This window comes from Rhinolophus sinicus, chromosome 17 (assembly GCF_057876585.1).
Source record: "Rhinolophus sinicus isolate RSI-liver-muscle chromosome 17, RSI-T2T, whole genome shotgun sequence".
Classification (NCBI taxonomy): domain Eukaryota; kingdom Metazoa; phylum Chordata; class Mammalia; order Chiroptera; family Rhinolophidae; genus Rhinolophus; species Rhinolophus sinicus.
In genome coordinates, this window is record NC_142517.1 from 73,416,754 (window position 1) to 73,443,343 (window position 26,590).

The 26,590-nt window shown below is 37.1% G+C and overlaps 1 protein-coding gene across 1 annotated transcript in view; it reads left to right on the top strand.

Moving 5' to 3' along the window:
• The first annotated feature begins 3,143 nt into the window (after positions 1-3,143).
• Positions 3,144-26,590, top strand: part of MYH15 (myosin heavy chain 15) — a 79,057-nt gene continuing 55,610 nt past the window's right edge. Inside the window, exons 1-9 of the mRNA XM_088793754.1 lie at positions 3,144-3,268; positions 4,163-4,286; positions 5,753-5,889; positions 9,502-9,757; positions 13,073-13,315; positions 14,398-14,574; positions 16,290-16,429; positions 19,105-19,216; positions 21,704-22,090. Coding sequence (XP_088649880.1) covers positions 5,753-5,889; positions 9,502-9,757; positions 13,073-13,315; positions 14,398-14,562 — 801 coding nt within the window. The 5' untranslated portion in view covers positions 3,144-3,268; positions 4,163-4,286 and the 3' untranslated portion in view covers positions 14,563-14,574; positions 16,290-16,429; positions 19,105-19,216; positions 21,704-22,090. The remainder of the gene's footprint in view (positions 3,269-4,162; positions 4,287-5,752; positions 5,890-9,501; positions 9,758-13,072; positions 13,316-14,397; positions 14,575-16,289; positions 16,430-19,104; positions 19,217-21,703; positions 22,091-26,590) is intronic.

The window sequence follows — 26,590 nt, forward strand, 5'->3', positions numbered from 1 at the left end:
GATATGATTTACAGCAGAACCATGTCTGTCAGATAAATATTGACTTGCCATAGGAAAGAAATCATGTATGTTTGGTAAACAGGGAAGAATCTTGAATTCATTGTTTTATTGTTGGTAAGCATCTTGGCTTTAAGATTAAGTTGATAGAATTGGAGACACTTGTGAGGTGCATTAATTTTGTTAGTGATTTACAAAGTGATTTTGTGTTTGTTACGGTGTCTATTTTAGGAAAATCTAAGTAAATTTATGACTAACCTGAAATCAACAGCACCCCATTTTGTGAGATACATAAATCCTAATGTAAACAAAATGCCAGGTAAGAACTAGACTTCTTTGTAATCCATACTAAGGGTATACATTTGATTTGTGGAACGTCCTTTTAAGAAACATTTACCAGTTCCTTTATAGAAGGGTTGATTTTCAGATTAAAAAAAAAAAAATGAAAGTAAGTTAAAAGTGAGGCCTTTAGAAACTCCACAAGATTGCCTTTGAATTGAGATTCAAGTGGATTTACAGAAGGATTTCACAAAGCAGGCTCAATTGCATAACATTAGAATGCTGGATATTACCATTTAAATTTCTTCTTGCATTTCATGCTAAAACGTGGATGAGCTTCTTGCCATTGTCTACAAGGGCAACATATAATAAAAAGGGTTTGAGTAGTCAATTGGAGGATTAAGATAGATATATCAGCATTAAGAAAATTATTTGGTCTGAATTATCTAAATTGACCATAAAGACAGTTCCTAAATCCATTTCTAATTGTTAAGAATTCCTTCTAGTCTTCCTTCCCAGAGCTAATATCTTCCCTCTCCCTAATAGTACCCATCTCTTTAGGTATGTATTTCTGGGCAGCGGATACTTTTTTTTCGTTTTTGTTTTTTTGTGTTTCTTTCCCCCCCAGTTTTATTAAGATATAATTGACAGGCAGCACTGTATAAGTTTAATGTGTATAGCGTAATGATTTGACTTATAGATATCATGGAATGATTGCCACAAGCTTAGTTAACATCCATCATCTCATATAGATACAAAAGAAAATTAAGGAAAAAAAAGTTATTTTCTTAGGATGAGAACTCTTAGAATTTACCCTCTTAATAATTTTCATATATACCATACAAGAGTGTTAGCTATAGTCATTATGTTGTATATGTACCCCTAGTATTTATCTATTTTATAGCTGAAAGTTTGTACTTTTGTGCCACCTTCTTCCAGTTTTTCAGCATCCCAATCCCCACCAGTGGTAACTACAAATCTTGTCTCTTTTTCTATGAGTTTGGTGGTGTATTTTTTCTCTTTTTAAGATTCCACATATAAGTGATGTCATACGGTATTTGTCTTTCTCTGACTTATTTTACTTAGCACAATGCCCATCCATTTTGTTATATATGGCAGGATTTCCTCCTTTTTATGGCTGAGTAATATTCCACTGAATATATATATATATATATAACACAACTTCTTTACCCATTCATCTGTTGATGGACACTTAGGTTGTTCACATGTTGTGGCTTATTGGTGAGTGGATACTTTTTGATGAGTACATTGTTTTTGATGAGTAGAGGAATGATGAGATAGGAAGGTGGTGGTGAATTATTATTTGTATTTATGCCTTTAATTGTCAAAACAAAGTTTTTACTGACATTACCTTGGCTTGCTTTTGGCTTGCTTTGCCTATATCATGGGTTTAGAAATTTCTAGCCTTCTGGCTGGAATTACAAGTTTCTATTGAGCTTGGTTGGAGGCTGTCAGCTTCAAAGTTGTGTATTTGACAAGCACTTATGTCTTCAGAGCACTAATCACCCTTGAAATATATAGCCAGATGTTGCTGATTCTGATTTCCAAGGTTCTGTAGTATCTTGCATTTTTATTAACCTCCTATAATTAAGGCCCCGATCTTGACAGTCTGTGACCTATTTTAGGAAAGTGTGATGCTAAACAATGATGCTGCAGTTTGAGGTTTTGCAAAGCAAACATTTCATGCTCATTCATGCTGTATATTTTTGCCTCATTGTTTCGTATCAGCTGGGTTTCTGAATGCATCTAGGGACATTGCTTCCATCTAGCAAGGAATCTAATTAGCTGCCTCTATTTTGGAGTAATTCTGGTACCTATTAGAGTTGCCGCCCATGGAGTCAGCTCTGATTTCAGCAGGACTTTGTTTTTTGTTTCCTTAAGTCACAAGACAAAATTATAAGAAAAGCTTCATGATCTAGTCAAAACAGGTCTTCACATGTACTTAAAGGGAATGAGTGTGCTCGATTTTTAAAGTGTCATAGGGCCTCACTTTTGTCACTTCTTATGTATCATGTTTCTGTTTATGAAAGGGATTGGAGTACAGGAATATCGTGTATGGCTTAGAGTTTATTGCTGTGACTCTGGGCACACGCAGAGTCATCTTATTTCCATTTTTCTTATAACACTAAAGTAAGGTTTTGTGTTAGGGAGAATGCTGCTTGAATTCTTCCAGAAGACTTGCTGAGAGCCAGATTCAGTGGCTCCTTCGATGTTTTTTTAAAGGCTTCTATTAGAGATTACTGCTATAGTAGTGCTTCTTTCGATGAAAGAGGAGGTGATAAGAGGATGCTTATACTATAGAATAAAACTTAGGTGCTGAATATAGGCTGGAATGTTGTCCAGTCCTTCCTAAGGCAATAGAGTAAATGGAATTTTGTTGTTGTGCCATCTTATTCTTTCTTTTAATTCCTCCTTTTTATAATCCCTTTCCCCTACTTAGAGGTGGCAGTTTCCTTTTGAATTCTTATTTCTCTCTAGCTGGTGTTTGGCTGGTGAATAAATATGATACCAGCCATTTGCATTCTAGCAAAAATGTATTTTTTTTCTTCTTCTGGGAGTATTTGCTTATAAAATCTTGACTAACAGCAAACTAAAGGTTTGTTCCCTGTTAAAGGAATTTCAAGTAAATTCTATTTGAAGACTCCCATGTAAGATGACGGGTACTGTGAGTGCCGCCAGGCTGGCAATGAGTGGACTATTTAGTGCCTATCATGTAGAAAACACAAATTCTAACTCTTTGAATCAAAAGATGCAGCAATTAGGACAAAAACAAACAAACAAAAAAAACTTAATGTAATAATTTTTTCTGACACAGATTCAAAGCGACCTTTTTTCTTCAGGTGTAATGGACCCTTACTTGGTTCTACAACAACTGCACTGTAGAACTGCACTGTAATGGTGTCTTGGAAGGGATTAGAATATGCTGTAAAGGTTTTCCAAACCAACTGCTGTATGCTGATGTTAAACAAAGGTAAACACACATCCCAGGATCCAAGAAGCCTGAGATACTCCATTCTATTTTCCTCTCTTTCTGGGTGTTTAAGCATGTATTGTTTGGTTGATGTCCTCCAGAATACAAACTGATGTGATTTGGTGGTGGTGAGATATATGATGACAGAGTTCCATTATTATTTCCTCTTAAATTCAACATCTATATAGCCGTAATATCTTTAAATCTCTACTAATGGATAATAGATCCACATGTAGAAGAAATATATACAGAAGAAAGATATGGAGGCTGGATTGAATCTCTGAAATGGTGTATGTGTATACTTAATTGTAGCTGCCATCCAAGTACGCTTTTGTTTAACTAGCAAATATGTGAAAGGAAGGAAGCCAGCAGAGTTTGTGGCAGGAAAAAGGAGAGGCATCTTTGCTTTCTACTTCCTGAATTCTAAAAGGATAAATTATAGGTCATCAAGCAAATGTGAGCAAACTATGGTAGTGTAAATAGAGTACCTGTCCCAGAATTAAGAGGCATTGTTTCTAGTTTCCCACCGGCTTACCGTTGGGTGAAGGAATCTTGAAATTTATGGTCTCTGCTTTTTATTTTCTTACCTGTACAATAGACACTTAAGCCTTCCTCTCCTTCTCTTGCTGCTCCCATTCTCTCCCTCCCTCCCTAAACGATCAGAGAGTCAAATGAGGTTGTTGCTAAAATACTATGAAAAGTATAAACTGTTTCACCAAACTAAGAAATTATTGCACATATCCTCATTATTATTGCCAAAAGTTTTGTGAAAATTGAACATATTGGTTGGAGATAGAAGTCTGTATCTCCTTTTACCTTATTTGACCAGATTACTCTTTATTTGAATCATATGACCCCGACCCAAGAATTTATTCGTTACCTGTTTTAAATTAGGTACTGCATTCTGAACCGGAAGGCCTGTCCAAGGAGCAAGTTTACGAGCAGCAGAAAAGCAGCTGAAGAATTACTTGGCTCCTTGGAAATAGACCATACCCAGTACTGCTTGGGAATCACCAAGGTAACCAGAACACTACAAAGAACGCATTTAGAGAAGAGTGGGAAGAAAAAATGTGTATCTTAAAATACCTATGAAAAGTTCAATTATAAGGCATGTTACAGCCCTTGTGACCACAAATAATACAAAAGAGCTCAACTGAAGGTAGAAACTTCCATGCTATTTGAGAGAGAAAATTCAGTGCTTCTTAAACCTCAGTCTTGACTACATTTACATTTTTATAAATATTCATCTACACGAGTTTCTGCCTAGATATAAAATACTGAATCAACGTTAGTGTGTTAAAAAATGTTTATGTATACCAGAGCTAGAAAAAGGTGAATCAATTTGCTGGAGTGAACTTGTCTGTATGTGATCTGATTCAGTCACAAGTACTATTTTAGGGAATTAATTCTAGAAAACTTATCTGAGTAATTAAAAACTTTAAGGTCAACCCCACTACCCAAAAATTAATCCAAAGTTAACTTCCTCAAATGGGATTCTGCTTCTTCTTTGATGATCTTGGTAGGAACCACATATTTTGGGAAACTTCTGACTAATAGATTTGGTTTTATCAGGTTGTTCCTAATAACACTTTAAGGACTAAATGACTTGGAGAATTGGAAGGCCTTGGATGAAGAGCTTATAGGAAAAGAACTCTGTAGGATGTGATTACAACATGTTATTTTTCTTCCACACACTCTGTTTCCACTGTTTGTTGTTCTGCTGATTTTCACTACTGGTGCCTTGCTTCCTTGTTTAGTTATTGTTGTGTATATTAGTCATATAGACCGGGGTTAGCACAAGGTGAATGAGTCTCCTAAGTAACAAAATTTAAGAAAGCACTCAGGGTTATGCAAGTGCTGACTTGAACAGCCCCAAAAGTGATGGCCTTCCTAAAATTTGTGCCTTAGGTACTTCACTCACCTCAATCTTGGCCATTCCTAATGATTATGAAATCCTTTAATGCCTAGCCAAAAATGTCTTTCTTTAGAGCAGAGGTCAGCAAACTATGTACTAAGGGCCATCTCTATGGCCTATTTTTTTTTTATATGACCCACTTGCTGAAAATGGTTTTCCATGTTTAAAGCATTGTTTAAGAAAAAGAAGAAGAGTCTACGAAGACTATGTGGCCCATAAGGCCTAAAAGTATTTACTATCTGGTTATTTACAGAAAAAGTTTGTGAAACCTTGCCTGGGCCTCTTAAAACTTAAACCAAATTCCCAAGACAACCTAGACATTATCAATAGATAAGGGAGCAGACAATCTAAGTTCTTAAGGAACCAATAAAACCAAAGAATTAAATAAAATATTTTGTAATCTTAAAACTTATGAACCAAACTTTCTAAAATGTACATCTTACACATAATATTCAAAAAAATTTAAGAAATAGAACTGATAAACAAATCAATTACTCATAGGGTCATTCAACACACATTTACTGAATACCCATTGTGACTGGAACTAACATCTGACTTATTTCTTTTAGATGTTTTTAAAAGCTGGCTTTCTGGGCCAACTGGAAGCAATAAAAGATGAAAGACTATCTAAAGTCTTCACATTGTTCCAAGCCAGAGGACTGGGCAAACTGATGCGAATCAAATTCCAGAGGATTCTGGCAGAGAGGTATGGTACCCCTTTCCTGCATCCCCATCGCTAGGGTACCAGTGTGCCTCAGTCAGTGTGACCTTACCTCATTGCCTTATCAAGGTAAAGAGCTGCCCCCTCTGCTTAGGCTCAGACATAACTTAAAAAAGTTGAAATCATGGAACACCAACCAGAGCACAATGGGTTTTTATTGCCTTACTCAACCAAGTATAAGCATAATTCATATATTTCTTGCATTGTTTCTAAGCTTTCCCTTTGGAAGAATTCCTTACAGTCAAAGAAATCTGGATTTCTGAGGGTGACGTGACTCACAACACCTAAGAGAAGCAGACCTGGAAGGGTCTGCATGTATCCCCTAGCAACCTCTCTGTGGGAAAGTTTGCTGCCAAGTGCGGAGGTGTTCTGACCAGTTCACACCTTCCCCTGGGTCAGAAACTGTGGTTCTTGGTGACATGTAACCATAATTCTCTCACTTCATTTCTGGCAGGTTCTCTAGGGACATTTATCATCACATTTGGACACTTAGGTGTAGGTTTTGTCTGTTCTTTAACAGACTCATTCAAAGCAAGCTAGTAAAATCTCCAAACAAAGGGGCTGTGAGCAAGAGACTCTGCAGTTGTGATATGTACTTTTTCTGTAGCATACTTTACCTTCAGGAGAGAGGTCCAGAGCACTTAGTATAATTTGTTTAATAAACAATCTGTTAATTCCTTCTGTTAATCTGAAGAAGTAAAAGATCATTATGTGATGATGTCAGAGATATTAGAACAACATCTCTGAGTCTTCTATGACCCTCATCTAGAGCTCAGTGTGGTGGGAGTTTATGGGAATTTGGGGATCAGGGGACATGGCTTCTAGCTTGGGTAAGCTATATAACTTGGGTAAGACCCTTAATTTCTCCATACTTCACATTCTTTATCTCTAAACTATGCATTCTTTCTAAATCATATGATGACTTCTAAAAATTATTATCAAATATTTCAAACACAAAAATACAGAAAATATTGTCATATGCACTCACAGAGCTATCATCAAAGTATATTAATTCTGAACAATTTTTCTGTAATTGCTCACAACTTAAAAAAATAAATTAACAAAGGTGAAGCCCCTTGCATATTTCTCCTTTGATCCATGTTCTGTAAAGATATGGAGATATATAACTATGCAGATATCCTTAAAAGGTGACTTGCTTTTTCATGTTTCTAGTTTTCACATAAATAATATTCTCTATGTATTATCCTGAAATTTGTTCTTTGCATTCAGTATTAGCTTTGAATTTTATTAATGCTAATAAATCTAGTGCTAGGTTATTGATTTTAACTGTTGTGTTTTATTCCATTGCATGCGTATATAACAATTTCTCCAGTTTCCATTTCAAGTAAATTTGCAGTTCTTTTCTATTACAAACAGTTCTGCAGTGACAGTTTTATAAATGTCTCCCCCTGAACATATGTAAGTTTCCTAAGGATACTGTTACTCAAAATGCTGGTCCATGCTGATACTTTGTGGATAGCAGTTTTAGGCTATACACACCTTCAACATTATGAAATATTGTCAAAATGCTTTCCAATTTACTCTTCCCATTGCTCTGTTTCCCACCAACTTGTGGTATTTCATACTTCAAAATCTTTTGCCAAACTTTGTCATATTTCTGACTTTGGGGGAAGCTATCATTTCCCTAAAATGATGTTTTCTATAGTTTGTTCTTTGTTTGTTTCTAGATACAATATATTGTGTGGAGGACATTGCTTCCATCTTATTTTTACCAGGAAATGGTTGAATTCTTTTTCTGCATCAACTGAAATAATCATGTGGTTTTCTCCATTAACCTATAAATATATTGAATTATATTAATGGATTTTTAACAAAATGCCTACTTTGTTTATGAAATATTATCTTTTTCATACACTGATAATATTATCATGAGGATGTTTACATCAGTGTTTATGAGTAAGTTTGACTTGTAATTTTCTTTTCTCTTGCTGTGTTATCTGACTTTGGATCAACATTACCTTAACTTAATAAAAGAGTTGAGGAATGTTTCATCTTTTCAAAACATGAAACAATTCATTGTGATTATTCTTTGAATGTTTGGTAAAATTTTCCTATAAAACAATCAAGACCTGGTGTTTCTTTTGTGATGTTTTATAATTTTAATTCAATTTATTTAATATTTCTAGGTGTATTGAGATTTATTTCTTCTTGAATGATTTTAGATAAGTTTTCATTTTTTTTAAAAAAAGGAACTTTACATTTTTTTTAAACTTTCCAATTTGCTAGATTATGGTTTTTAACCTCTAATATACCTATGATATTTTTCTAGAGCACAATTCTAGATTATTATAATCCTAGAGTATTATCATTCCTAGTATTGTTTATTTGTGCCTTCTCTTCTTTTTATTCATCATTCACATCAGATGTTTAGTATATTTAATAACGACTTTTTTCATTTTCTTTCTTTTTTTTTTTTCTAGTTTGCTAATTTCTGATCTCATTGTTATTCTTACCTTTCTTCCACTTTCTTTGGGTTTATTCTTTTCTCAATTCACAATTTTTTTTGGTGTATCTAATCAGCTGCTTAATTCTTCTACTGAGTGTCTGATTTCAGTGACCATACTTTTCAGTTTAGACACTTTATTTGGTCCTCTTTCAAATCTATCTGCCCTTTTATCATCATCAATCATTTTTTCTTGCTTTTCAATTTTTTCCTTTATGCCTTTAATAATTTTTAACAATTATTTTATGGTTTCCACAAGATTGTTCAATTATCTGAAATTCTTGGGAATTTAATTGCATTTTTATTGTAGGTGCTCACCCTCACTGATGGTTGATTTTTAAAATATGTTTTATAATTTTGAATTATAAGCTCATCATCAGAGGGGATTTATCTAAGAGAATCTCTGGTGCTTGATATTAGGGTGTTTCCTTCAGTGCAGTTTTATGTTTTCCCTCCCCAAGGGCCCTAAGGGTATTTATTACCGGTATAAAAAAAGATCATGCTAATTTCTTGTGTGTTTCTGTAGTAATCAGGTAATATAAACTTCAAGCATTACAGTGGTGCTGGTTCATGTTTAAAAAAAAAAAAAAATTCCTACGGTAGGATGTTTTTCTTCACCCTAAGCTCAGAACAAATCAGATGTACTTCTCTTTGACATTTCTCTGTGCCAGTGGGTGAATTTTTTAATTTTTATTTTCATTAAGGGTGAAATTCTTTGACGATCTCATCCTGTCTCTTTATCCATGTGGATTTAAAACTGCAAACTCCTACAACACCAAGACTATCCTCTATTTTTCCATGAAGATGGCCAAGCTGTACATGCATTCACTTATTGCTCAGAATTTTAGCTCACTCGTTATTTCTCACTCCTTTTCAGGCTCAGCTCTCATTTAAAGGCTATTTGTGATGAGAGCGTTTTCAGGATATCTTATCTACAATGTTGCCAGCCTCAGAAGTCCCACATCGGGCTTTTGTCAGACTCAAATGAGAGCCCAGATGTAGAAGTGCTTTGAAGACTAATGAGAATTCATAAAGACTCCTAAAATGATGTGCTTATTAAGAATCTTAATTTGGAAAATAACTCCCTTATTGTCTGGGTTAACTTGCTTTTCTGTTTTTCTCTCTTGATGTAGCGACATACTTCTTTTGATCCAGTGGAATATAAGCGCTTTCATGGCTGTGAAGGACTGGCCCTGGATGAGGCTCTTCTTCAAGATCAAGCCTCTTGTTAAATCTGCCAGGATGGGAAAGGAGGTAGTTGGGCTGAAGGAAGAATGTGTGCCACTGCAAAAAGCCTTGGAGAAATCCGAATCTGAGAAGGAGCACCTGAAAGCAAAGCAAGTCTCCCTTATTTGGGAAAAGAATGACCTGCTTCTTCAGCTGCAGGCTGTGAGTGGCCCCACCATTTGTTCTTCAAATCAAGTTTTTAATTAGATTCCCTGTTTTGCAGGCCGGGTTGACTTGAAAATAATAGAGCTTGTGCTTTTCAAATACTACAGAATTTCATCAAGCATAGACAATGGAAACAGTTAAAGGGACACCCTGTTTCACAGAGAAGTGATTTCATTGACAGGATGTCTTTGAAAAAGAGACAAACTCTTAGATGGCTTTAACTATATTAAAGCACCATAATCTGTCATGGGTGCCAGGAAGCTCTGGATTTTAATTTAAATTCTGTACCTAGCCCATGACGCATTAGCAAATCAGAGCACAGGATTTTAATAAGTCCTGAGAAAAGCTTTACTGAGATCTTCAAGTTTATTGTAGTATGCTCCTGGTTGGTTTACCTGATTTTGGTTTCCCTGCTTGCTCCTTCCCTTGTCCAAATCAATATTCGTAATCAGTTTAGTTCTCAAAACAGTAGTTCTCAACTTTGGATTTGCATCAAAATTATTTGGGAAGCATTAAAATAAAAAGAAAGATTCCTAGACCCTTTGCTCAGATGTGTTGGTTGATTAAGCAGACTCTATGTGGGTCCAAATAACCTGTATGGCTGATTCTGACATCCAGCCCGTTTCGAGAACCATTGTCTTAGACAAACATCATGTTGCTTCCCTGCTAGCAAGCTTCAGATCCTGCAGTGCGTGCATTATAAGCTCCAAACCCTTGGCTTTTGTGTTCGAACCTCCATCTCCAATCTGATGCCAATGTGCCATTTCTCACTCCTTTCCACATTCCTTCTCTCTAGTCACCAGGGGTACTGTTATTCCCAAACATCCTAAAAGCATGGATGGGACTGTATCCATCATTATTTTGTTCTCCAACAACTTAGAACACTGCTAAGTTAAAAAATACTGGGCTCAAATATAATTATATAAATAAAACAGTTTTTCCTGCTTTCTGAATGTATTGAAAACAGAAAATTTAGTAATTTCAGACTGGCCCAAATTATTTTATTTTGGGGTTGTGCTGTCCATCAGTGTTCCAGGAGGCCATATTTTACATAAGAATTTACACCCAGACACACATTTCTGACACATATTTAACATAGCAGTGATTCTAGAACTTTAGAATATGTAGAATGTTTAGACTACGTCAGCTTTCTGGGATGCTTGTTAGAAATACAAACTCCTGGGCCCCCCTCCAAACCTACTTTAAGATCCATACTGTAAGAATCACAGTTTGTAATGTCATATGTTATGTGGCTTAGGGGAGAGATAGCTTTGGATGAGACCTGGCCTCCTAGTTTCCGTCATTCTTCCTATTGACAGAGAGAGTGGCCAGTGCTACCTGGGCTGACATGGGAGACAGAAATGGACCCAACTTGTGCAGAGGGTGGTGGGTCAAAGCCTAGGATACATGATCAAAGATTCATGCGCCGAGCATGAGAAACATGCAGAAGCCAATCCCAGAGCAAACCCAGGAAGGGTGAGATGAGTTCAAAATGTAACACTGATTTAAAATACTGACAGAGCTATGAAATATTTTATCGTTTATTTTTAAGGGGCACAACACAGTAGGGATCAAGGAAACTGGATCCTTTTAAAATCATTCACTTAAAATGCCAACAGAACTCAGAATCCATTCCAATTAACACGGTGAGTGCATGAGAGAACAACGACCATTGGGGACAGGATGTTTCTACTCTTCAACTGCCACACCATTGCTCAATTGGTCCCTAAGTCCTGCCATCACATTTAAGGAAGGGATCAAGTATTGTCAATTCGACTATCCATTCAGTGATGGGGACAAGTCCTGTACATGTGCTGAATGGAATAGAGCAGACAACTGTTCTGCTCATCACCCTGCGGCAAATGAAGATCAGGTGTGCCCATTATTTCCCAAATATTGGAAGGTTCTCTGATTTGTGTGGACCCTTCCTGCTTTGACATTTTTGTTTGTTTTTAATTTACCCCTTCTCTTTTGGTCCTCAGTGATGTTGGAGATTTACTATACTATACCTCCCTTATCTGTGCCTTTCTGAGCCCCATTTGTTGGGCTTCTCTTTGCCAGGAGTTAGCCATGAACAAATAGCCTGAATTTTTGCCCTTTTCTGCTCTTAATCTAAGTAGCTAAAACAACTTAAACAAGGCAAATAGATACATAGTTAATAAATTGCCCAAACTAGAATATTTCAGATGATGAATAAGGTCTAGAGATGGAAGATGGAGCTGTGTGTGAAGTTGTGTTGTGACAAGACCTATAGTAATTAAGAACTTGCTTACAAATGAGAGGTCTCATTTTCCATGTTTCCCAAAAAATAAGACCTAGCCAGACCATTAGCTCTAATGTGTCTTTTGGAGTAAAAATTAATATAAGACCCAGTCTTATTTTACTAAAAGACCGGGTCTTTATAATATAATACAATATAATATAATATAATACCCAGTCTTATATTAATTTTTGCTCCAAAAGACACATTAGAGCTGATGGTCCGGCTAGGTCTTATTTTTGGGGAAACACGGTAGCTTCTAGTGGAGACAAGTGAGAGGGGTTCAAAGTTATAAAAGATGCTTCTGTAGCAAAAAAATAAATTGACCCCTTCATTTTCTACTTGACCCATAACACAGGAGCACTCAGTGAGAGTTGGAGATAGTACATTTGAAAGGAGAAAAGGAAAGAGTATTTTATGCTCTTGGTGTATAACTTGTGGAATTCGCTGCTGGCAGAATCACTGAGGAAAAGATTTTAGATGGAAATAATAGTGAAATTTAGTTAGTGACTTGCAAGTAAACTTATGAATTCCAAATTCAGCCTATGAATAAAAAATCTACAGTTCAGCTCTCTTTATTAGAAGAGAGCTATATATTAACCAAATACATCATGGTGATTATAATGTATTCTGTTGTCTGAGGGAACACTGCTTTCTTAAAAGACCATATTCTGAGCAGGTATAAATTTCAAACTATGCCCACGTGGATGCTTCCAGAAGCTATGATTTAAGCAGTGCAACCCTGATTTTTGGAGACCTCTTGTTAGCTCTTTCAGGCCCCCAGGATTCTATTAAGTGCCTTAGAAGAGGTAATCTAATCCACTGAATGGCCTGAAAGATTGAAAGCTCCTCCAAACACAAGTACCTCCTCTACTGATCAACAATAGGATCAGGGAACTGGGGATATTATTTCAACTGCTTAGGAAAGAAGGTAGGTGAAAGTGCTGGGCAAAGGGCAGACAATTATCTCTTTGCTAGTGTTAAGCAGCATTTTCGCCTAGCTGATAAATTACTTCCAGCTGTTGGCAACAATTTTCTCCTCATCATGGCAGGAGCAAGAGACCCTGGCAAATGTTGAAGAGCAGTGCGAATCGCTGATTAAATCCAAGATCCAGCTGGAGGCCAAAGTCAAGGCGCTGTCTGTGTGGGTGGAGGAAGAAGAGGAGATAAATTCTGAGCTGACTGCCAGGGGGCGGAAACTCGAAGATGAATGTTCTGAGTTGAAGAAAGAAATCGATGACCTGGAAACAATATTCGCGAAGTCAGAGAAGGAGCAGCATGCTGCAGAGCACAGGGTACTTCTTCTGTAATGTCAGGAAGGCCTAGATGCCTGAATGCTGCTCCCAGTCAGGCTTCAGTACCAGACTGGCTCTTTTTAAATTAACTAACACAGTGGTCTGCAAACTTGACAGCACTAGGGAGTCAGAAATGGCATGAAATGAAGGGCCTGATGAACTGTGCTGTCCCAATTCAAATTTCCAACTCGATTTATGCAACCCCACTTAATCTCCCCAATGAAACATTTTCATTTGTTCTAATCTTATCGCATCGGAAATCTAATAGAGCAAAATGGTTTCATTGGGCCTCTGAGTGTCCCTCTTTTTGGAAGGAGAGCGAGCATGATGCAGTTTACCGAAAGGTAATTTGGGATGTGTCTGAATCTCCAGTTCTGTCATTGATGTGGAGTTTGACCTTGAAGATGTCACTTTAATTCCAGTTAAGGACTTTGACATTCTGCTCGTTTCAGCTGGGGGTGTTAACTTGCACTTCTGTGTATGGATTGACGTTAGCTGAAGAGTCTGTATCAGACTTCTGATAAACAACGAGTCTCCAGAATAACACTAATTAATTTTGTAATTTTGGTAGATGATTCAATAGCCACTATTGTGCCATTGGTTCCCTTTCAGAAAAAGCAAGGGGGCCTGAGATAACCAGCTTTCATTTTTGCATATTTTATCAGCTGGAACTCTTTAACTTCAATTTTCTTGGGATCTGAGGCATCACATGATTAACAGCACGTGCCCTCTGAATACTCAAAAGAAGGCTAAATTACCTTCAGTGGTATTCTTGTTATATGATAATATGACACTCTAAAAATTGGCCATCCAATGAGCTATGCTGATGATATTTGATTAACTGAAATACCCCATTCCCTGACCATGACAGATAACAGATCACTTTGTGTGTGCGGAAGAAAAAGTGACTTCAGAGTTTTTAAAAATATATCAAGAATTTGGCTAAATTTGGTTCTTCGTGACCAAATTGGACAACTCGTTCGATCTTTTTTGTGCTAGAAAAGAGAGATGATGGCCCTTAGTGTTACACCCAATCTTCCAATGGTAGCTCTAATGAAGCTACTGTTGTCTTTTTCCCACAGGTCAAGAACTTGACTGAGGAAGTAGAGTCTCTAAGTCAGGATATCAGCAACCTGAACAGAACGGCCAGGGCTTTGCAGGAGGCCCATCGGCAGACCCAAGATGACCTGAGCACAGAGGAGGAGAAACTCAGTCACCTGAGCAAAGCCAAGTTGAAACAGGAATAGCACGTGGATGTGGTAAGTAATATGTCTAGGTGCTTAGCTATCAGTCTACTCATGTACAAATCTCTAATTTTTATTTAGGTAATTTATCTTGACAGTTTCAGGAAAACTTAGTAAACATGGTTTGTTTCCCTCATTACTTTGAAATAGAGAGTTTTTTTCCTTCAATGCACATTGAACCACTGTAGTATCGAGAAGCCTCAGCACATAATCTGTCAGTTTTTAAATGCAACGTTCATACAACCCTGGGCAGTGGGAGGAGAACATTGGGAAGAATCATAAAGGGTTAGCGTTGTAAGTGGCTGACTCTTCCCCACAGAACCTGGTATTTGCCCCACAGAAATGTTGGTACTCTATCTGACACTGGTGTTGGAAGATTGGTTTAGGGGCCTGTTGTGTCTCCACTGGTGAGCTGAGGTTCATTTATACTTGAAAGATGTGAAAGTCGCATGCAGTGTTCTACATACACTATTGGGGAATACTTGTAAGAGTCTAAAGATGCTACCCCTGTTCTGCCTCCAAACGCCCTGTGAAATAAAGACATTTCAGACAGCCTCAATGGATAGCTTCATTGTTCTTCCTTTCCCCTCCCTAGCTGACATAATACATGCATTCATTCTCTTATTAATCCCAAAAGCCCTTATAAAATTGCTGACAATGGTCATGCCTATCAGTTTCCCCTATTACCTATTATTTGTCTCAGTTCTCTTCTTATTTCCACTGATTAAATATCTCACAAAGCCTCCATATGAGGACTTATTGGTGTGTGTGTGTGTGTGTGTGTGTGTGTGTGTGTGTGTACGAGCGCACACACACATACTCATTCTCTCTTGGAGTTCATCTACTTCTAGCTTTTTACATACACCTTCTAGAAATTCTCCCTATTCCCCCCATTTAAATTTCATATATTTTGCTCTTTACTAGGAAATAGTTTCTATTGCTAAAAAGTAAATACAACAATGTAAGAAATAGCCACATTGTAACTGCTATCAAGCCTCCTGTTAAACTAACCTTGGTATCATTGTTGGCAACAATGATATGTGTAGGTGATTAGCTATAGCTGTCTACATATGTACAAATCTCTAATTTTTATTTAGTTAATTCAGACAAAACTGGAATGTTCTGACCACCTTGGTGGGATACTAGAGTGTGACATGATGTTACAGACTAGAAAAGGTTACCAAAGGGATGAAGAAGATATGCAAATCATGCTTTGTGAGATGTGTTTGTTGGAAAGGGTCAGTACTGAGTGGGGAGATTCAGGACAGCTGTGGAGACAGATTTGCGTGTTGCTACAGGGAACAGAGCTTGGACTTGTGGGAAGAATTTCCAGAGAATATCTCAGCTTCTTACGAAGAAGCACTCCCAAGTAAATGGATTTATCCACCCATGAAATGAGCTGCCATGTGAAAAGTGAGCGCCCCATCACTGGAAAGCAATCAAATAAGGCCTCACTGGCCGTTTGTTATTGGTTTCTTCCCTAGGACAGAATGTGTATTCCTTAATCTCTAAGTTTCCTTCCATCCCTGTGATTTCTAGATTCTTTTTTGTTACCCTATTTGTGCATACAATATTTATTTTAAAATACCTACATAGCTGGGAATCATTTACAGAATCTGTGCTTCTATTTTTCTTTATTTTTCCAGAAGGTAAGTAGTTAATAAACATATCTAGTGAAGTATAAACTTTACCTATTTATTTATCTAAATATCTCCTTTTGTCATCTGGAGGGTGCCCTTGAGCAGGAGAGAAAAGCGAAAATGAACTGTGAAAGGGAAAAGCTCAAACTGGAGGGCGAGTTAAAGCTGAACCAGGAGAGTTTGGCATATCTGGAGAGCAGCCAGCTGCAGCTTGCTGAAAAGCTGAGAAAGTAAGCCACCTTTGTGTTGAAAGGAGATTCTCAGAGACCTTATATTGGAAGGAACAGCTTTCTCATGTTAATTGTCCCCATGATTCCAGGGCCAGCTCTCAAAACCTGAAGGGGAGGATACCAACCCTAGCAAATGGAATTTTCTTTTCTTTTTTTTTTTGCTGGACTTTATTATATAGTTGTGAAAAGAGAGTGAATGCATATTCTAAGAATATAACTGAGAAGGCATCTGACTAGCGAATGAAAGCTGTAAGGCATATGAGATGTGAATTATTGGAATGTGAGGCTACAAGTCAAAAAATAAAAATGTCTCACTTCTTTTACTTATGATGAGACCAATGGTGTAAAAGTAAAAATGGCAAAATAAAATATTGACCCTAATGTGAATGACGTTCGATATACCTTGTGATCACTTTAAAAAATACTTGATTGCCAGGTATAACTTTATTCACATTTATATAACTATTTTTGTCAAATAATTTCTATATAACTATTAAATCTTAAAATCTAAAGCAAAACGTAACATAATCAAAATTAGTGGAACTTCAGTTCACATGGATGCCTAAGGAACTCAGGGCAAGGTGGCCCTCTCAGTTTAGTTTCACAACTCAGAGAAATGGATTTTCTCACCTTGTCCATTTTGTCTTCCCCTGTTTAGCTAGAATTCCTTCTAACCATTAGGGATTTTCAAGTTGTTTGGAATATATCAAATAAGAGGGAAAACAGTGAGGTCCAAGAATAAGATAAGGAAAAGTTGAGGTTGGGAGGATATTGGTCGTTTGGCCCCACAGTGAAAATGGGGAGAGTCTAGTGAGCTTCTGGTTTTCCTGTTTGTGGACATGAGTTCCCATTATACATGCTTGTGGTCAGACTTGATTAATATTCTACTAATAAGTGTCTGAACTTGACAGGTGTTTGGAAAAGATGAAATAAGTAACCTTATGAACATAATGGAACAGTGAAAGGCAAAATGATGATAGAGTTTCCTTAGCCTTTAATTTTGAAGATTATGTTTAAGCGCAGCAAAGTGAAAATGATACTCCATATCCTTATAGGCCACAGGTCAAAGAGCGCTAGCGTTTCAGAAATCCATATTTTCAGGAAGTTATAACTTTATTGTAAAACCTTTTCTCTAAATCGGCCTATGTGTATATGGAAACTTAGGACATGATGAAGATGGCATTTCAAAATATTGATGACTAGACAGCATACACTTAATAAATGGAGCTGAGATTATTAGCTATTCGTTTTCTGAGGTAAAAGTTAAATTTCTACCTCACTCTATTCATACACACAAAATCCAGTTGCATAAAGAAAAAACAAAGCTATAGAACCATGAGAAGATGTAGCATTATTCACAATAGCCAAGATTTGTAAACAACTTAAATGCCCATTGATGGATGAATAGATAAAGAAAATGTATTGTTTATGTATAATGGAATATTATTTAGCCTTTGAAAAGAAGGAAATCCTGCCATATGTGACAACATGGATGAACCAGGAGGACATTATGCTAAATAAAATAAGACAGTCACAGAAGGACAAATACTACATGATTCCAATTATATGACGCATCTGAAATATGAGTAGTCAAACTCACAGAAACAGAGAGTAGAATGGGGGTAGCCAGGGGCTGGAGGGAGAGGGAAAGTGGAGTTGCTGTTCAATGGGTATAGAATTTAATTTATGCAAGATGAGTAAGTTCTGGAGATCTGCTGTACAATGTTGTACCTATAGTTAACAATGCTGTATTATGGACTTAAATATTTAAGAAGGTAGATAGATATGTTAACTGTTCTTACTGCAATAATAACACAAACTATTAAAAGACAATATACTAGGTGATAAGTCTCAGGAAATTGGCAGGTCAAATCTTGAATAAGTCACAAAAAAGACATAAAGGGAATATCTTAATAAATTTGACTACATCAAAATTTTATACATTTATGTGGCAAAAGCCAGTGTATATGAAATTGTGACAAATTATAAGTGGGAGAAATAGTTGTAACAGATATCAAAAATTACCAAGAATGTTAAAAGAAATCTATAATTCAATAGTGAGATAAGCAACCTAATAGAAAAATGGGCAAGGGACACAGGCACCAGGATGCTCATTTGGTTTATTGCACATTTTTAAATCCATAGTTGATAAGATGATGTCATCACTAATAAGCAAGGACATTCCAAATCAAATAGCGGCACACTAATCTAGTCTCTCAGATTAGGAAAATGTAGAAGTATGCTCATATTAAGCATAAATGTAGAGAATTAATCTCATACGGCTATTGGAGGTCAAAGGGCAGGGTTGTATATTTTAAAGCACCTACTGCCTTTACCTGACCCAGCAATTCGCTGCTTAGTATCCGTTCTATAGAAACACTCACTTGTACACAATGGGCCATGTGTATGAACAGCATTATTTGTAAAAACAAAATATTGGGAAAACCTAAGTGCTTATTAAAGGGGAAATGGATAAATAAACCACCAGATGTCTAAATCATGGACTTGTATGTCACAGTTAGTTTTTAAATGAAGCAATTTGGGAAAAGTCTCCAATGTATTATTGAGTAAAAAAGAAAAGTTGTAGAACTGTTGTACAAATGTATACATTATACCTGTCCCAGCAAAAAAAAAAAAAAAAAAAAAAATTCCACTTGTTACCTTTTTCCAAATAGAAAAGAATTAGAAACGAGTCAGATGAACTCCAAGGGGGAGAATGAGAAAGATCTGGTGGCTCAGCTTCAGAAGATGGTTAAAGAGCTTCAGATAATCATTCATCAAACACCTGTGAGTAGCTGTATTTACATGCATGGGTTGTATTGGTGCTTTAGTGACAAATACTCTGCTGAGGCGTCCATACCCTGAGCCAATTACAGACGGAGGTAGAAAAGAGCAGTGATTGAAAAGTTGTAGAACTGGCATTCCACAGATACGTAAATCTGCGGAAAATTACTTTTTTTAAGCTTAAGTTTTCTTATTATGAAGATAATAAAAACAAATAACTGATTTGTTGAATGTTTGCCATGAACCAGGCATTGTGCTAAAACCCTGGACATACAGTTTTTCACTTGTTAATCCTCTTGACAACCTTTGAGCTAATATTATTAAATGTAATAACAGTACAAATAAGTGGTAAGCAAGGTGCCTGATCCATGGTAAGCATTCAGTGTTAGTTATTTAATTTTTTATGATGATTAATCTTTGTACTTAGAAGGCAGTTATGCTGAAAATCTGTTTTGTAGATATGTGTAGCCTCCAAACATTGATAATGGGCAGCCATTTATAAGTTTTAGACTATGTGACTGTTTTACACTATATGACCATGTTATAAAATAATATAAGTACTACATATGTATACTTTTCAATGCTCACATATGCATACAAATGGATGTTTTTCCTTTGGAACTACATATTTTTCTCAGTAATTAACCATTACTCAAAATAATTTTGCAACCATGTTCTGATAATTTCTTCTGAGACATTTTGAACCAAATAAGAAAACCGCTGCATGGGCATGCTTTCAGATACAATACTTATCTCCAAGGAATTATGTATCATATTCAGCAGGCTTGTCTTCAAATGACACTTGACTTTATCTAAAGTAAAAAGAAAAAAAACCCCAAATTTCAATTTATCCAAAAGACTGATTTTCTTACCTCGATGATAAAAACAAATGCTCTGAAGATTATTTCTGAAGAAATGTTTTAAAAATGTTTGGTCCAATACCAGCATTGTTTGGGATAAAGATTTTGGATCCCAAGATAACTACTTGGAAGAAGATCATGTTTACTTGGATGTGGAAATTATAAATTTTTTTAGTACTTACTCTGTCAGAACTCAGTACAGGTCTGATAGCCTACATATTTGGTATGATCTAGAAATGAACTTCCTTTAAGCCATGGCATTCTTATTTAATGGAAAGGAAATGTGTTTTAAAATAGATTCTACTTTTTCCCCTACTCTAATTTATGCCTAATTATTTAAAGTGATGTTAATGAACATCAGTGAGTTCAATGTAATACAATGATGCTATCAAGATTTGTAGAGCTATTTGCCCCTACACTAAAAGAATTTGGGGCTGTCTGTGTCCTTATCACTGCTTTGTCTAATAATTCTGCCTTTATTGGTATCAGATTATCATCCACTTTAGTAGTCTCTATTCCTCCACCAGTTCTAATTTGTTACTTCACATGTACTGCTACTTAAAATTGCCTGCAGAGGGGCCAGCCGGGTGGCTGAGGTGATTAGAGCTCCGTGCTCCTAACTCCGAAGGCTGCCAGTTCGATTCCCACATGGGCCAGTGGGCTCTCAACCACAAGGTTGCCTGTTCAATTCCTCGAGTCCCACAAGGGATGGTGGGCAGTGCCCCCTGCAACTAAGATTGAACACGGCACCTTGAACTGAGCTGCCGCTGAGCTCCTGGATGGCTCAGTTTGTTGGAGTGCGTCCTCTCAACCACAAGGTTGCCCGTTCGACTCTCACAAGGGATGGTGGGCTGTGTCCCCTGCAACTAGCAACAGCAACTGGACCTGGAGCTGAGCTGCGCCCTCCACAGCTAAGACTGAAAGAACAACAACTTGAAGCTGAACGGCACCCTTCACAACTAAGATTGAAAGGACAACAACTTGACTTGGAACAAAGGCCTGGAAGTACATGCTGTTCCCCAATAAAGTCCTGTTCCCCTTCCCCAATAAAAAAATCTTAAAAAAAAAAAAAAAAAAAATTGCCTGCAGAGTAAGAAACCAAATAACCAAGTTTGCCAAAATTGTGTATAAAATTAAATTGATATTGTTTCTTATAAGTTGCTTGAACTCAGGTATTTATTCCATTGATTAGATTTTTGCCTGAGTTCCCAGTAGCTTAAATTGTCAGGTAAAGAAATTCCAGATAACTGAGGTATTATATATAAAATTCATCATGTTATTTTTTATAAGCTCTCTTAAAATTTTTTTTCTTGTTAGGTGGAAAGTGTTTCTGATTCCTTTGGAAAACACTCTTTACGAAGAATTCCCCTTTATGTATATAACTTAAGTTGCTCATCACCAAGGGCTGGGAGAGCTGGAGAAATTGCAGATCGTAGTTCTGGTCTTGCTACTGATTTGGAGCAAAGCACTTAATTTCTGGGTAGTCTATCTTCTTTAACTATCAAATGGGAACCAAAGGTGTTATGTTACTTTTCTTAGGAGTGAGACATTTATATGTGTACAGTAAAGCTCTTGAATATAAAATATACTACAAGTGGTTAGTAAAAGTCAACATTATTTATTGCTATAGACTCAAATACAATATTTGAAAGAGGAACTGGAAACTGAAAGGACCACTCAAGCCAAGGTGGAGAGGGAGAGAGCTGACCTCACCCAAGAACTGGAAGACTTGAATGAAAGGCTGGAAGAGGCAGGAGGGGCTAGTTTGACTAAGCTGGAGATAACTAAGAAACAGGAAACAAAATTCCAGAAGCTTCGCTGAGATATGGAAGAGGCCACACTGCACTTTGAGGCAACGTCTGCCTCTTTGAAGAAGAGACATGCAGACAGCCTGGCTGAGCTTGAAGGCCAGGTAGAAGATCTACAACAGGTCAAGCAGAAATTGGGAAAAGACAAGAGTGACTTGCAGCTAGAAGTGGATGACCTGAGCCATGTTGAGCAGATGACCCGAGCTAAGGTAATAAACATTCCCCAGACCTCCTTGCAACTTAGAACATAGAATTAGGTAAAGGAGGGAAAGGAAAAGAAAAATAAACCCGATTAGTGACTTGCGGTATTTGCTAATGGAGGCTATAGTTCTTCAGATTGACTAGACCAGGTCTAACTTCAGAGGTCATTATCATTGTTAAGGTCATATGGCCGTCACCTAAAGGTAGACTGACGGTGGGTTCTGGCTCGATTGAAATTCCCGTTCACGTTCTCTGTGGTTGTATCTGGTGATGCCATAAGTGAGTATGCTGGAAAAGTAAAACCACTAGCCATTCAAGTGGTATGTTTCTCTTGAAAAATTGCTTTGTGTTGGGAGCACTCTTGAGGGTGGCCCAGATATTTCTAGAGTCTGTCTGCACGAGTGGCGGACATAAACAGCTTTGCTGAGAGGACAGAACTTTTTCTCTCTCATGTCCTCTAGCGTCTCTTTAACTAGCTGTTCTTTCTTCACTGAACCTGTTAGTCTATACACTGTAAGCTGTCATCTCAAATGACTTGTATCAGACAGATCACAGGTCACAACCACCCTACTTTCTGGCAGTTGAGAGGAGGCTTGTTTTAGGTCAAGCAGAGCAAAGAGCTAGTGCCAAATTCTTGCGAGCAGAATTTGTAAAGTCATCTGGGAAAGAGACAAACCGACAGCAAGTCTTGATCTTCATGGATCGTGGTCAGAAAAATATAGAAGAATTTCTTCATAGATATTGAGTGGCTCCTAAAATGTTTAGCATTAATTCCCTTTAAAGACCACACTGAGTAGAAAGAAACAGTCACTTTGCTTTCCCTCCATCTCTCTTTCTCTTCACCATTCCTGCCATCCCACCCCAACAATCTTAGAACATAAATCTAGTGAGGACTTGGATCCTCTCTTTCTCCTCTGTCTCATGTATTTTGCATTTTATATGGATTCTATCTTTTACTTAAGCAATGAAAACATTTTCTCTCTATGCCCTGTAGGCTTTATTTACCTTCCTCAGGTCAAATGAGGTCATAGAAGACCTTACTCTCACCATATTCTCTTGTGCCTGTGCATCTTGTTGATCTTCAGGAGCACTTCTGTTCCTGCACAGGAACATGCAATCATAAAAGTATTGGTAAGGTCACCATAAATCTATACTCATTAGGTATGAATTTTATACTTTCCAACTTCCTCTAAAATTTAATTGCTGTTTGGAAGTTTTTTATTCTTAAAATTTATTTTGTTTTATTTTAAAACAAAATCCTTCCTCAGATTCTAATCCTGCCTTTTTGAACACTTCTTTTCAATAAATGATAAGATCTAACTGATACCATCAAGATCATTTAGTAAAACTTCTTTCTTCACCATATAAGTTAGTTTTTCTTTTCACTTGTCGATTTCTTTCCTTCTTGTTCCAAAGAAGAAAACATTCTTCCACATAACTATTATTCAAACGTCCTCCCCACCAAAACAAAACAAACAAACAAACAAACAAACAAAAACTAAAAATAAAAACCTTTCTTTGGGTACCAGTGATTAGATTTTGAAAGGAAAGCAAAGTCTTTCCATATCTGCCTTAATATGTCTCTTTGACCAATGAATAGTATTCTACATATCTATTGCTGTTAACAAATCACCCCCAAACCTTGTAGCTTAAGATAACAATTTATGATTATCTCTCTTGGTTCTGGGGATAGACAGGCTTAGCTCAGATGGTGTTTGCGACTGGAGTCATCTGAAGGTTTATTCACCCACATGTCTGGCTCCTGGGCTGGGATAGCTAGAACAGCTGGGGGCTGGTTGGAAACCTCTCTCTCCATGTGACCTCTCCACGTGGCTAGCTTGGGATTCCTTCAAGTTTCCATGTTCTTCCATGGCAATTCAAGGCACTAAGACCAAGTACGTATTCCAAGAGACCAAGATAGAATCTGCAAAGACTCTTGTGAGGTAGATTTACAATGCAGTGAGTGACTCTGTATGACTCCCATTGGTTATGAGTCACAGGGTATGAACACACAAGGGTATGAATACCAGGGAGTGTGGCTCATTGAGGGGCCACCTTTGTAGACTAGCTCCCACAAGTAGGCATCTACCTCTACCTCCTCACTCCTTTAACCCCTGCAAAGCCTTTTATTTCCCCTACTTCTCTTAATAGTATTTCCTTAAATTATTCTTTCAAAGATAAGTAATCATTTCTTTTTCTCAAAACAGTATGCCTGAAACCAAACTTACCACCTTCTCCTGAAGCTGGTGTTTCTTCTGGATATTTTTGTAACTGGCACTCTGATTCTTCCCATTACCCAGGCTCTAAGGCCATACTTGATTACTTGTTTCCTCTCTTGTTCTTTGCTTTTCAGTCCATTATTACAGCAGGTCAATTCTGCACTGGTTTATAGCTTTCCATTCCACTCCCACTCACATGTAGCCTTTTCATTACCTTTTAAATGGACTATTACAGTGGTTTCCTAAATTATCTTTTTTGCTTCTGGTCTTCTTTTTTCCAATCCATCCTATACAGTATCCATATTAATATTCTTAGACACGGCTTTATTAAATCATGTCCCGGCTTAAAAGTGAACTCTCAACTTCTGCCTTTTCCAAGGTAAATGTGCCTTTTCCAAACTAAATCTTCTCCATGGAATGCTCAATTTCAACTTCCCATATTAAAATTTATGTTTCTAAATTCCTGCAGCACTTCTGGGTTCCCTCTTGCACTGCTGCATTATATAGTCTTTTAACTTTGCTTAAATAGAAAGCATCTCTAAGGCAGAAACTAGGTCTTATTTTACTCATGTTTACCACAAGCAGTGCATAATGTGTGCATTCAGTTGTAAAAAGCATTAACTTTTTACACATGCCTCTTGGGAATTCTGTGGCTCATAGGTTCAGTTACTTGCCCAAGGTCACACAGTTATATGGCAGACATGGGACTCAACTCCAAATCCTGTATGTATCTGTGGGTAACCACATTCTGCTGCTGTCTTAAATATTTGTTGGTGGAATAAATTGATTCTGTTCACTCTCATAGGCATATACATTATGCTGAACTTTTTTTTTGAATTGTTTACTTCATCTTTTCTCGAATTATGATGCCAGAAATGCCAATACTCAATGGTACATTGGAAACGGAAGCATTTTCAAAAGCATATTATGCTGACAGAGAGGCCCAGGGAAATTTAGAACTTACAGGCAATCTCACAATTATTTTGATTATTTTGAATTCTCATTGGTTCCTGCATTTCTGGGAGGCAGCATTTTTATGTATCATTTTAAGAACCAGCTTTAAAATGAATGTGCATTATTCCATTAACCTCTTCTTTCCTGGTGTTCATGTCTATATTTACATTTGAAGTTCTTTCAAAGCTACAACCTCTTTGAATGTCATATTCCTATACAGGCCACCTTTAGACAAACTATCCCGTGGCCCTTCACAGATCCTGCTTACGAAAACACTTTGTAACTTGAAAACACTTTACCAGTGGTTAGCAGTACCCATGGATATGTACCATTTAAAGCTATGTCTAAGGGCAAGTACATTTTCTGTCTGCCCAGGTGGCTGCCTAGTCTGCAGATATGAACAGCCCAGCAGGGCTTTACTACACAGTCTTCTCTTAAAAAGTGGGGAATCTCTGGCTCCGTTTTTTGCCATTTCCACACACCACTGACTAGGTTGTCTTATAGAGCCCTGTGTTCTGTCACTCTCAGCAAACAGGTGCCTAGCATAGTATATTCAGGGCCATAAACAGAAGTGCCATTACTCACACCTGGATGTGTTCCTCCTGGCACAGTTAATGGGTCATTTATTATCAGAGACAACATAAAATAAAGATGGTTCATATAGTCATCATATTTTGATCCAGTTTCCTCTGTGACCCAGGATTCATGACAATTTGAGCCAACTAGGATATTAAGAATCTAGTATTTGATCTTTTTTTTTTTGCATCTGAACAGGCAGTTATCAGTTCAAAATTTAATTCCAACCCTTCCTAGGTATGTGAATTTGGGCAAGGTATTTAGCCTCTCTAACTCTTTTCTCATTTATAAAACAATCTGAACTTGTGAGGGCTATCGTGAGGAAAACAATGAGTGTGCCAACTTTCAAAAGTGAGAACTAACATATTCAACATTCAAAATATGATCACAAATTTCAGACTATCTAAACACTGTTAGATTTATCTCTAATATAGCTTTCTTCTAGTGGCATCAAAGAGTATGGATAAATGAGTCTGCTTGGCATTTAACATCAGTGCTCTAACTTACGTGACGCTGATGGCATTGAATGAGTTCTGGTAACGGAATCTCTGCCAGGTCTGGTTTCACCACCAACAAGCCTGGGTGTCTTATGGAACATCTGTGAGCTAGAACCATATGACTTTTCTCATTAGCCTCCAAATACCTGACTTGGTTCTTCACTTGTTTGCTGATCTGTGAATAATATGCTGACCAAATTAAAAAAAAAAAAGAAAACAAATATAGGGTTTGGGGTTTATAAGGAAAGCTTGACTATGACCT